Here is a 13,867-nt window from a genome sequence, read left to right as displayed (position 1 = left end):
CAGACATGCAGAATGAAAGTGATCCTGACAGATTCCCACAATGTCTGACTGCTCCTTTGAGATAATCTTCGTCTCTTAAACCGCAGTTCAGCTTGTCATCAACTTTGCCCGGTGAAGCACTAACGGGGTCGTCTTGGAGTTCAGTCTGCGAAAAGCTGCTGATCATCCAAAAAACTGTCCATTTGATCCATTATCTTTTCAATTTTGGGAGGTGAACTAGAAAACTGCCACTGCTGCACAGACTGAACCTCACAGAGTCAGCTTGGTGTCTGCTTTTGTGGCTCGTGGGCGTTTCTCATTTTCTCCCTCATGCAGGAGGAAGTCAGAGCGTCCGTCCTTATGGCTTTAACTGGATTCATTTTGGATCAAATTCCGTTTCTCATTTTTCATTTGATCAAAGGTTATCAACCTCCTCAGTTTTTGTACTCCAAAAACAAAAACACAGCAATGTACGCCAACACTTGACAACCGGCTCTACTGTATGTATATAAATGCTGTTCTGTTGACCTCTGTGTGAATCTGAAGTAGTTTAACTTTTCCAAAGTAGTGTTAGGTTTGGTAAAATTAACTAAATTAAAAAGCCATAAAACAGAGATTACAGACATTGTTTTTGATGTGTTAAATGGATCAAACCAAGCAATGATTAGGTTTATAGCTGAATCAAAGTATTCTAACAGGTGACGAAACAATCCTTTTGTGCATTTGTGTGTCTGTGTGAGTGGCATTCATTTCCAGGTGTTGCAGCCGCTGGAGCTGATGACAGAGCAGTGGGCCTGACCTTTAATACCCACGACAGCTGCTCAACCATGGCCAGGTAAGGGGATGAGATTGCATTGTGACTCCCCAAAACATGACCCCTGACCTGAAGCAAGGGTGGCCTGTTCTTGCAGTTAGCCCGAGTGAAGCATAGATGACACCTGGACCTCCCAGGGGGGTCGAGGGAGCCGCTGACACGATGGGAGCCCAAAAGTTGCAGCAACTGCTCAGCTTTTTAGCTATCTTCAACAACGCTGCTTCCAATTTACATTATAAATATTGCACAAATGGTCCTGTAGAAGTAGAAAGGAGCTGTGTGTCAACCGCCTGAAGGCTTTTTATGTGGATTGTTCTCATCAGCTGTGATTAACTAAAGGTGATGCAGAACTGTTGACCTTTTCAAATTGCTCCCCATCCTGAGGTCTGCACTGCCAATTAGCCACAGCAGGCTCTCTGATGGGTGGATGAAAGGGAAGAAAACTTACACAGAGCTCACATTACAGCTGGACTCGGACTGGGCAACGAAGGCCTGTGCAATCTTTTCAAAATTCAGTGAAAGAAGGTTTTTACAGAAGCACAAGTGGGAGCAGAGACAAAATATGCTCTTTTAAAATTGTTTATTATTTTCTCATTTGGTACTTTATAAGCAAAGTAAACAGACACTTAACTGAAAGAGGAAGCTGAAGATAATCTCTTCCCAGACAATACAAAAATTCTACTTAGTGTAGTCTCCATACTCTGGCTATATTGTTCTCCCTCAGGGAGGACTACTGCACCGTAACCGGAGACCATGTTACACTGGGGGCTGGAGTCCAGCACAAACAGCTGACTCAGCCACCTGGGAGCCAAATGTCTTGGCTTGCTTATTTCTATAGCGCTCCACCCTGATCCCCAACATGGAGTATTCATACTCTGTTTGCAGAGCTCAAGCGACACACAAATACAAGTGAGTTGCAAGCAGTCCAATGTAGATAGGAGGAGACTGACAAGCAGACCGGCAGGGACAGTTGTTTTCAGACAGAGGAGGAGCTCAATCTCTCCAAGTAAATCTAAGTAATAAAAGAATCGCTTAGGGAATTTGGTTTCTTTTCATGGCATAAATCATAAATAGTAGTGGCAGCAAGTTAAAGAGAAGCCTCTGGAACTCAGCTACTCCTAATGTTAGGATAGACAACACTTTGCAGTCTGTGTAGTTGTTTATTCAAAGCATCTAAATTGCCACCTCATCTCTAGAAACGGTACTCGGTGGTTAACCATGACACGAAGCCACCAAACAACCCCGCAAAGTCAAAATTCAGCTCAGTACTGGAACCATCTCCAACAAAACCCCCAGGTTTGTCCGGTAAATAATTCATCATCTTCTGTGAGAGCTGTAATGTGCAATGGATCTCCTACAGATCTGATGAGGGCTGAACAATGGTGCTGGATAACAGTAGTGCTAAAATGACCAGTCAGTAATCAATAAGTCTATAAAACAAGAAATATATCAAATCTTTGCTGGGTAATAAAAAATTATTTACTAAGACAAAATATCAACACTATCAGATTTTGACTTCTTAAATGTAATGATTCTAATATCTTGAATAGCAATTTTAAGATGCACAAGGGGCAATCAAAAGTTACAAGATGACGAACACTGGCTGTGAACGGTGCGTAGCAATGTGACGTACACCCAGCAGGGGGCGCTACAACCTTCATGAGGAAGTATTCCAAGTTTCGCTGCTTGATCAACATCAGCATCCAAGTTACACACATTTTTTGACCACTAAAACACACCTCCCTTTGAATTCATACTGCAGTATTCATAGTGCTTAAAGAAGCTGTATGAATACTGCATGCACGGACTCTTGGAGTTAACCCAACAGTTTGTAAAACATACACATGCTTACTAACCTGTAACAAGCTCCCGTACTTCTGCATCCACAGTCTTTCTGAGCAGGCGGAGCAGCGCTGGGATGCCTCCTGCGTTCTTAACAGCAGTCTTGTTGTCATCCATGGCTTTGCCATAAACAAGGTTCCTCAGAGCTCCACAAGAGTTCCTCTGGACCTCAAGAACTTTGTGATCTAATAGATCCACCAGGTGTTTAATTCCTCCTAGTCGACATACCTGTAGACAGGGTGAATGAGATCACACAACATTATCAGATGGGAAATTATTCTGACCGCTAACAACATTTTTTCCCCACTTATATACAGTGGAGAGCAAAATCATGCATTTATTCATGTGACAAGAGAATCTACACGCAAGGAATTTATTTATACCAAACAATGAATTATTTGGGAAAGTAATGCTAATCCATGACCATGAAAAAAGCCTTAACCACAGGAGATGGTAGAGGAAAAGAAAAATGAATTTACATTTTCTCCTGGAAACAAGCTTCATATTTTATTATTGTATCGTATGAATCATTTTGTGATATACTGACATTTGGCATATGAGAATAAAAAAAAATGCATTCTTTATATCTGATCTTGTATCCCTCTTTCTATGCCTTTCACTCAAAACTTATATTACAAAAACGCATGGTGGAGAAAAAGGACGAGTTTGACCTTTAATTATCTGAAGGGGAAAAAAGTCTGGAGCAACAGATGCCTGAGTGTCCGTTCGGTTCTTTCTAAATATTATTGTATGCGGTGGGTTTCTCTTCGGCTTATGATTTGCATGAATAGAATGAATGTGACTTTGTGTCTGTGCTTGTGAATCTGCAGTAGATTTAATCTCTGCAAATGTTGTGAAACCCCCGGTGAGCTGATGTGTCCAAATAACGTCTAATATTTAGAAACACCAAAGTGACTGACTGGAATTTCCACCTATGTAGAGTATCACAAAATATGGTGTCTTCAAAAGGAAAATCACAGCTGACCTGAGTTTTATTGTCATCGCTCCATCAGTTGTTTTGGTAATGGTGACACTTCCTCACAATTATAATTGTAAAGGTCTTGGAGAAAGTGCCTAAAACAGGCCTTATAATGCAACAAGCAAGAGTGAGATCAGCCTGAAGAACTGGGAGATTAACTATCACGGTATCGGGAGGGAAACCAAAGGTGAGCTGTAATGGTGCTAAAATTCTCTCCCGGCACAGGGAAACTGAGCGTGCAGAATTACAGCTGGAGGGGTTGGTCACCACTCAACACTCAACCACAACCTGCTATGATAGAAATGGTTTAATTGTTGGCCTTTGTTTTCTCTTCCAAATAAATTACTTACTTTGGGGTTTCATGTTTTTGCACTTTTGTAGTCGTTTCCCTGATGAACCAGTTTTTAGAGATGTTTGACAATAGAACAAACAACAAAGCTTCCACAATAAAAAATAAAAAAACCACCAAGTTATTCAATAAACTGCAGATTCCCTTTAAAAATTAAACAACAGGCAATGACAAATGCACAAAAAATGGGAATAATGTGCCGTAATTATCAGAAGTTAAGGTGGATTCATTCCAATAAGTCACGCTGTGGGATCAACACCTACCTCGCTCTTGACTCGTATATCACCAAAGCACAGGTGCTGCAGATAGGCAGCTGCGTTGGCCTGCACCGACGGGAAGTGATGTTGCAGCATGTGAATTACCTCCGTCAGCTCCGGGTCACGCCACGCAAACTCTCTGGAGGCACAGGTAGGGTGAGAAGGTATCAGCATGACGATGGCGACAGAAAGAGCGTCGCCTCCTTAAAAAACCACAAGCACTTTTTTTTTGCTGCTTAAAATGAAGACTTCAGCACCTCAGGGCAAACTGATAAACCCGGGAAATTGCATTCACATCCGGTTCTATATCACAGTCCAGTTTGGTCACACTGGGATTACTGATTTTCAGTATGCAGTCCAGTAAGGGAAGGAGAGGAATGCATTGTGTCTGCACTGCTCTTGGAAAATAGTTTACACTACAAATGCAACAAAAATTATTTCGGTTGTTTTTCTACTGGTAAAGGATTTCTCCTTTTTATTTGGTTGAGAAAACGGACTTGCAAAATGAGACTGAAATGGAGTGACATATTAAATTACTTTACTTGAGTTGTAGCAGAAATGCATTTACCTCACTGGGTGTAAATTATATGCAACAAGAACCTTGGTTGGTTTAAAAAGACGTGACTTCTTTGAAGCAAAGCTGAAAAAAAAAAAAAAACACGAGAGGATTTCCCTCGAAAGTTCGAGCAATTCTGTCAAAAGAGGAAATTTCACTCGGAAGCACTTCCTGAATGGACTCGGGTCACGGAAAATCCCTGCGGCGCACTGACTTGGAGTAGTTACACTACAGCCACCAATTGTACACAAAGCTCCCAACGTGCAGGGTCAGGGCTTTACTGCAGCGTCAATCCACTGCCTGCAGTTGCACACGTCTGTGTGACAAGAGCAGACGCAGCACTTCAGTGCATGTGAGAATCTATTGTTAAGTGGCCAGGCATAGTTGAGCCGGCTTAATGGTTAGAGCTGCGTGCGACTACCCAGGGGGCTCTCTGTTTGGATAGTAAGAGGACACTGCTGTTGACCCAGCAGAACAGGGAAGCCTTGTAAGCATAAGTAGTGCCTGTGAATCACTGGTCTGTGCTACACTACGCTGGTTACTAAACACAGAATAAACCGAGCACTTTACAAACACAGTATTGCAGAGACACGTTAAAGAGTGATTACCTGGGATCCTTCTGAATGCTGTCTATCGAAGGGGAGCGCGTGGCACCGCCATCCACGGCGACAGCCTGGCGAGCGTAGCTGGGATCGGAGGGCCGGTACTGTGCCGAGCGATACGGATCAGCGTAGGTGGCTGCTGTGTTAAGAGCATAGTTGTTTCTTTGGTAGGTCATAGCACTGCGCTGGCTGGAGGTCCTCTGCAGACTCCCCACACCTGAGGGACAAAAAAAAAAAAACCCAGAAAGATTAAACATTTAAAAAAACAAACGTGAGATGCAAAGCCGTGCTAGCGAAGACCGTCAGTGTTCAGACCTTTTCAGCTTAACTCTGAGCTTTGCACACCGTTAGCATACAACTTTAAACAAAGCTGAAAATACAAACATGCAGCTGTTCTGACAAACTCAGCAAATTCTCAAATCTGGAACCAATTAATGAAGAGGATAAAAACACAGCTCCCATGTTTGCACAAAGCTGAAGTCTTCTTCTTCAAAGAGCTCTTTACATGTCGTTTTGCTTTTACAAGACTGTGTTTAGCCGGAGGGATCCTGCTGGTTTTCAGAGAGCACAGGAGGACTAAACCTGCTTGATGATCCACAAATCCTTTCTTCACCGCCTCCTTGCTCCTTTGCGACACTTTACTCTTAGACTCACTTCGCCAAACACAGCAGAGAGAATTTGGTAAACCATGACGAGCTCCAAAAACAGTCCACACACACACGGGTTAAAACGGAGGCATCAAAAACATAACCATGAAGAGAACTCAGCCAGAGAGCGTCTTGTTTCAGTCATCTTTCCTCTTTTCATTTGCTCCGAGTGATATTATGACCTAGTTTTTTTTTTTTAAACACAATGGATCACAAACACAGAACTGCGTAAACAAGCTGGTTGGATTTAGTCCGCTTGTCGCCGGAGCCACGTGATGTTTGGCAGCGTGACTGCTGCTGCGGCGGTCAGATCTCTAGCAGCCATCCAACAGAACTGGGCACGAGCGCTCAAACTCCCTCCTACCAGGAACCAAGACGTCAACTTGTGGGGCTACTCCAAAAACACAATTTCTCACATCAGTGCACTTCTATGTTGGGCAGCAGCTCTACCCTGCAATATGGTTATCTCCCAGAAAGTCACCGCTCAGAGCCCAAGACACAAAACTAATTCCAAACAACATCGTGCAGCTTTGCGATGTTACCTCAACTATTTGGATTCCATTTCGCTCCTTTTCAGCAGGTGATTGATATTTCTATTCAACATAACAATCTTGCACACAAAAAAATAAAGTATAGTGCGAGCTAGTGGAGAAAGTCAAGGATGCCTCTAAAGCCGATCGAGGTAAACGGTCCGTTGCAATTTCATTTCACAACATAACAAAGAAAACTCTGGGATCAAATTGGATTTTTCTAATGAGGTGGCTCTTACAAAGACTCCATATTGAACACCCCCTCCAGCTCCACCCCCACTCGCCTTCTCTCAATATAGCTGGCATAAACACATTATAGTGGCTTGTCTGTGGGGCTTCCTCGCAGCATCAATAGCATTTATTAGTGAACTTATCGGTCGAAGCAGATCTCCGGTGTGCCAAGGAGAAGGCTGAAAGGAGTGTGTGTCAGTGGAAACTAAGCATGTGTATCCGAGGCAGGAGATGATGAGAGGAGAATACCAACATCAGGATGGATGTGGGTAACCAAGCTGTCCCCTGGCCCCTTCATCCTTCTTCTCATTCTCACTGTGACACTCGGGTAATGGACTCCTTTGTGGCAGGATGACATATCAGAACCTGCCTATTAACTCATGTCTCACCCTTTCTGCCTGACAGTGGAGAGAGGGAGGAGAAGGGAGGCAGGGAACGAGAGGGTGGCAGAGAGAAAGAAAAATTGAAATCAAGGAAGAAGGGCGAGAGAGAAAGACATAACATACACAGCGCTAAAGGGCAAGACGGATAGAGAGACGGTGTTCCCCGAGGAAGACAATACACCGGAGTCAAGAGGCCACCAGATTAAATGGCAAAGACTTTGAAATATTTGAACTCAAGGAGAATATCTCCTTCCCGACACAACATAAAGAATGCACTCTGGATGGGAAGATGTGTTTGGTTGAAATGAAAATGCTATGAGTGAAATATCTGCGCTCATCTCGACCTGCGTGACCCGACTGTACGACGCTATCGAGACGTCACAAACAAAGAAGAGAGAAGACGGAGAAAACCAAATGGAGTTTCTGGTAGATTTGAAAATAATAGATTTGGATCATTTGATCTGTCGCACACAAACAGACTCAAAATAAAAAGGCAGTGTGTTGTTTGTTAGCTGCAGCAGGGGTTCCCAACTCCGTTTATAGTGTGCAGCACGGTTGCAGACTGGCAGAGGGACGGATGCATGACTGAAATAAACATTACATTATACTATATCTCCTCTCAAGAATCTCTCAAGCTCTCTTTCATTGGCAAACATTTTTGACACATTTTTACTTGTAAGTTGTTGTAGTTGTCTACATTTCTGACAAGACTGTTTACCTCATGTATTGATGACAAACTGTAGATCAAAATTAGAAAGACTGCACAATGTTCCCTGTAACACCACACAAATAACATATTAAGTTAAACATTCTTTTGACAGTTTTGTACCTTACTTTTTTTTGGTCAAATCAAATCGTTTAATCATGTCCCAGGAGCAAATACTGCCACGCCGGCTACCAGTTGGTAGCTTGGGAACTGGTTTGCAGTTTTGTTATTACCTAATCCGTGTTGTGCCAACAAGCCTGCAGCTAAATTCAAATGGTGCCCTCATATGTTATGAAGGAAATTCACATTCTGGATCCAATCTTTAATATACAGCATATTAAAAATGTCCTGATATGATCCTCTTTAAATGGGAACACTTCAGGCCTACACTTGTCCCCAAGCATTTCTTCCTGTTGAGCAGTTTGCATGAAACCTTTGGTATCAGTCTGCAAACGGCTCTTTCCTTTTTAGAAGCCGCTGAATTTCTATCGTATAAATGATGCGGGACCAACCTGAGCTGCTCCTGTAGAGGGTGCCCTGCTGGGTGTGGCTGGGGCTGCGGTACAACGGACCCTGGAAGGTCCGATCCTCGTAGATTGGTGCAATGTGGCGGTCCGGGGACAAGGTTGACCTTAAGTCTTGGCCCAGCTGGCTGTGCTGGCTGGCATATGAGTTCCGTATTCCTGCAGATGTAGGAGCATGGTTAGTGGATAGGTGGTTGCAGTAAAGAGTTTGCGACTTAGTGGTATCGTGACAACGCAGACGGATGTGTCAAAGATTTGAGCCGTATGAGAGAAAAAAAATCCCAGGTCATATCACAGTGCTTGCACTAAACTTTTGAGTTATTTCTGGGATGCCATTGATTTCCATTCTGTTGTGGTGCATAAAATCACTTGATACTTATTCTAGAGGTTAGGTAATCAATCACAGTAAACAACATGTCTCCATTTATTGTAGTCAAAGTTAATGTCATAGCTGCCATGTCGTTGTTCACTCATTTGCAAACTCGGCAGTAGATTACCATACAGCAATAATGCAACCCTGACAAAAATAAAAGCCGACGTGATGTTCACTGTGACCTATCTGAAGATCGTCCTAGGTCAGGAAGTTGATTTTCATGTTGGATAAAAATAAATGGGAACAAACACACAGCGCTGGAATAATATGTGAGAAAATGTTGATATGCTTAGAGATATGATTGTCAGTCATATATGCATGTAATATATAAAACAATAAATAACTTTATACAGCTCATATACTTATATGAGCTGGAAAAACAATCAAAAAGTACCTTAACCAAATACTAGTAACTAATAGATACTAATAGTCTGCATTTGTACTCCAAAGAACATCGTGGAGGAATAAGCAAGACAAAGTCACCAATATTTGCCACTATCAATCTGATATAAGTCTTTTTATGTACCTGCAAACTATAAATATGCGATAAAGAACTGCAACTGGTTTTCCTTTGCTTTGAATAGGGTGTTGTCAGCCAGTCTTCTTTTTGAGGAGCACAAACAAACACTAAATACTGTTCTGAATGGCTAAAAGGAGCCACTGATGAGGGCTGACTGCCAACGGTGCTACAACACCCAGAAGAATGGGAACCAATCGGTGCATGAATCAGAGCAGATGTTGGCCGATGGATGATGAAACAAACAGCTTCTGTAATCAGCAACCAGCTCACCTGACAGGGGTGAGAAAAATAAAACACACCGTTGTCCAATTAAAAATCCCTTGCAGATAGGTCACTTTAACAGGGTGTGGGGGCATCATGATGCAGCGAGTCCTTTTGACTCAGACTCAGTCCACATGCAGAACAACAACAGAAGAGTCCGACCGATTCACCAGTAAAAAGATCAGTTAAAATGTGTTTTTACTTAATGCTACTGCATTATATTTTTTATATATACTGTATACATATATTAAGAGAAGATAGGTGACAAGAAAAGTGTTGATGATTATTATGATGTCAGATGATACAATTATTAAATTAAAGTGCTCCTTTTTTAGCTACAAATTCTAGTACATTAAGATGCCAACATATTTTGATACTGTCTTTGTTCTTTTTCTGTAACAGATGCAACTTGAAAAAGGGAATTGGTCAAGAACCCTCCACAGAAGAAGAGCAGGGCTGGCAGAGACAAGGAATGCAGAGCATGAGGTATTTCACACAGGTAAAAAAAACACGTGGAAAAATCTGTAGTACACCAAAATAGCATAACAACATTGATGAAAAGACTGTTTAGAAAATGACCCCATTAACGTGGCTTGGAGATGATAATAGGATGCAAAGTTTTTTATCAAAATAACTAAGGGCTAATGCCTGAAAATGGAGCATAATTATGGCATGAGTCGGCCGATCATTGCCTGATGAAATGAAACTCGGAGCTGAATATGCTGCAGTGACACAACAAACCATTAAAAAAATAAAGGCTCATTAATGGTCATGCTTGTACGGTTAGATTTTGAAGATGGCATGAGTTGGTTACCCTAACCAACTCATGCCATCTTCAAAATCTAAAACTCTTCTTTCCAGCTGAAAATAAGAAGTTGAACGTGCATGAGCACACTGAAACGTAGAGGATGGAGATGTTTTCTTTTGTTGGATCTCCGTTCTTGTCAAACAAACACCATTTAAGTTTATGTTTGTGTTACACCTCACATCAGTGAAGCTCACTAAAGTGTGAACCCCAGTGGTCCAGCATACAGTTGGCAACTTACTGCTCATTGCACACTTCACGAGCCCCCGAACGTCACTTGGGTCCTCTCCAACTGCACGAGCTCAGCAGACTGCTGCTAAGCACCAACTCTGCCATGCAGAACCAGCTAAATGAGGGCGTCTTGTCGCAGTTTGAGACTGAGGAAATTAATAAATAAGCATTTTTGCACCAGAGAGACTCCAGGGACAAGAAGAGTAAAGATTTTAGACATAAGTAGTGGGACATATGTAGGCTGACCTGACTGGAGCACCATGCCTTTAGAAGCAACCTAACCTCTATCGGAAGTACAAATGCATAAGTAAATAAATTAACCAGATGAATATTTATTAAACTAACTATTGCAGTCCTACCTTGACCTAAAGTCTAAACAACTGGTGTCCTTACTCCTAAATCCTCTCTAATAGCTGGTATATTTTGTGCAGGTGATCAGTACAAATGAAAACAATTTTGTGTAAATCCATGCTGCAAAAAAAAAAAAAAAAAAAATCCCAATTTATTTGTCAAGGTTATGTCATATTTAGAAAAATGAATTGAATTTCCTCACTGGCTGTTAGGCCATTGTGCTGCATGAGATAAATGACAGCAGGTATCCTTGAAAAGGAGCAGCGTATCCAACAGGGCCGTGGACACCAGTTAGATGTTCATGATTTAATAAATGAATGGGTGTTTTTAGACTGATTTTGAAGTGCCAAATGAAAGTATTTGTTGTTGATTGAAAATGGTCTAATAGTAGCTCAAATGTATTCCTATCTATAAAAGCTTGGCTAGTTTGATTATGTTTGCTCTCTGCCAATATCTCCCAACCTCTTTACAATCTTACAATCGTGGTCCTCTCAACATTGTTTTAACACCCAGACTCGATGCCATTCACAGTCCATGTGCTGCCTGGTTGTTTCTATTTGTTTAGGAGTGCTTGGCGAGAAAAAAAGATGAATTGTTGTATTTGTTTTTAATTTGCCAATTAAAAATACTTTTCAAAAAGCAATAAATCAGATAATGCATTGTTTTTGGAGCATCTTAGAGGGTTTCAGGCTCCTCAGGCTGAAAGTTTCGTAGCTTTTAGTGTTCACTTATGGCTTTTTGCTAAACAAACCATTGCAGCTACCATTTGTACGGTATAGTCACAATATTAGACTTATCAACGGCTTCCATTAAATACCTGAAAAGCTTACGAGGAATCAAATGGCGGCAGTTAACAATGAGCTACATAAAAACAAGCACTCTGAAACTGGAGGCACGTTGTTGTGCAGTGTAGGAAATAAAACAGACTTAAAAAAAAAGAAGATTCTGCCACTGTGTGCTGTAGCGGAGCACTCAATAGCCCAGGAAGCCTTTCACTCTGTGGCAGCGCACACAATAGCCACTAGCAGCAGCTTGGCAGGAAATCAGTTCAGCTCCTCCCGTTCAAAGGTTTGACGGGGGTGAGGATATAGAGGGAGACGAGGTGGTGGGAAGACATAAGGCAGGGCGGGAGCCTCAGAAAAAGAAAGCAGCAGAGAATATAAGAAGCGGTGGGAAAGAAAGGATGAAAATAAAAAGAGGGTTAATGAGGCCGTCTAAGACCACCAGAGACTTCTCATCCCATGTAAAGCCCGGCCACATAGAGGGGCTGTTTGGCAGAGCTGTGACCGAGTGAGAGGGACAGAATCTTCCAGGAGCAGAAGCCTTCATGCATATCTCCCTCTCAGCAGCCCGACTCCTGAAACAACCTTAGAGGAGACTAATCTGTCTGCCTTCTTTATTCTGTTCCCCTGATAGAAGAGCTGCAGTCACTTCTAAAAGCATCTGCAAATTGTCAGGGAGAAATACTGCTGTCTATTGAGGATGAATAGCCCACATTCCTGCTGCGTTATAGTCATTTAATTCTCCCCCTCAGTCCTCTCACCGTGGCTTTAACAGATTACACTTGGCTGAGGGTAGGCGAAGGGCGGTGGCGGCTTGGCTCGTGCTTGCTCTGGAGAAACAAACACTTAAATGGATGCAGCTGAATGAATTCCTCAACTAAAACAATTTTCAAAACCCTGTCTCTAAACAAACTGGGATGATTACCAGAAATTCACTCCACATAAAAGTGAGAATAAAGGTAAAAATAGATTGTAGCAAGGTGAAAAACTACAGTGGAGGCTTGGCTGTCAAAGAGAGAATGCACACTTGGAGGAGACATGCCATTTCCCATTGCTCTTTTTCTGTCCCCACTCTGCTCTGAAATGGACACAGATAGTAATGAGCACATTATTAGGGATAATTTGTCTTCATTTTCCATTTTTCAGCAGAGGCTATGACATGCTGCCAGTGATCGAGCAGGAGGGGAGCCAAGTGGGAGGAAGGAGAAAGGAGGGAAGAGAAAAAAGAAATCACAAGAGAAGAGATAGAAGAAAACAGAGAGAACCACAAAATGTGTGACGAAGCAAGAACGAGGTGAGGAAAGGGTCGACAAACAAACCGATAGATCCAAACAGAAAACCACCACCGGCTCCAACATCACGTTGAGGCTGTCGGCCAGTGTTTGCCAAATGCTTGCAATTGAGCCTGATCATGTGATCATCCCATTTCCCACTACTATGGCTCAGCAGACACTTGTGACAAATTACTGTGATAAAGGCAAAGTGCAAATGATGTGTTTATGAGGGAAAGGGGGAATGAGAGCTGAGTGAGACAGAAATGGGAGGGAGGTGAGAACGAGATGAGGCCGGATGGTTTGATAAAGCAGACTGATATCTGTTGTAAATTTAACACAAATAAAACTGAAGAATCTGAAAAAGGTACCATCCTGCTGAGAAAAGAAAGTTCGCAGGCCCATAGTGCGAGCGATAGCACTCGGACAAAAGCCAGCAGCAAGGCCACGACGAGTCTGTCATGACGCTTCCACAGTCCAGACCCAGCTGCCATCACTCCCTAGTGCATCTTCAGCCGTTAACCCACATGACTCAGCTCAAACACAAGCAGGGCCCTTCCTCTAAATCATATATTATGACCCCATCATTTTAACATGTTGGACCCCTGACCTGATGGGCCTCTTTTGGATTTTCAGTGACGTTTCCCCCTTCGGAAACACGGATGTCACTCAAAACTCTCCAGGCTTCCTGCTTCCTGAAGCATCATTAGGGTTTCACTTGCCAATTTCCAGAGTTTGACAAAAAATGTTATTCCATGTCGTGTAGAATACGAGAGTAAAATCACAGTGTAGCACGTGATCTTAAAGCTAACAACTACAATCAACACTTGCACATTCAAGAAAATGGAAATTAGTTGTAGATGAATGACAAACA

General features: G+C 42.4%; 1 protein-coding gene across 7 annotated transcripts in view; it reads right to left on the bottom strand.

Annotated features, from left to right (window-relative positions):
* Nucleotides 1–13,867, bottom strand: part of LOC138623136 (plakophilin-4-like) — a 77,800-nt gene that overhangs the window by 15,421 nt on the left and 48,512 nt on the right. For all 7 annotated transcript variants that reach the window (XM_069702441.1, XM_069702439.1, XM_069702444.1 and 4 more), the window contains 4 exons: nucleotides 8,388–8,558; nucleotides 5,385–5,595; nucleotides 4,227–4,359; nucleotides 2,650–2,863 (listed from right to left, as the gene is read on the bottom strand). In XM_069702441.1, coding sequence (XP_069558542.1) covers nucleotides 2,650–2,863; nucleotides 4,227–4,359; nucleotides 5,385–5,595; nucleotides 8,388–8,558 — 729 coding nt within the window. The remainder of the gene's footprint in view (nucleotides 1–2,649; nucleotides 2,864–4,226; nucleotides 4,360–5,384; nucleotides 5,596–8,387; nucleotides 8,559–13,867) is intronic.

Source organism: Brachyistius frenatus, unplaced genomic scaffold (genome assembly GCF_029030835.1).
Source record: "Brachyistius frenatus isolate BFR_SWC_R1_liver_20210118 unplaced genomic scaffold, ASM2903083v1 Contig_42, whole genome shotgun sequence".
Lineage (NCBI taxonomy): Eukaryota > Metazoa > Chordata > Actinopteri > Embiotocidae > Brachyistius > Brachyistius frenatus.
Note: the sequence above shows the minus strand (reverse complement) of the source record. Positions and strands in the feature narration are given on the sequence as shown.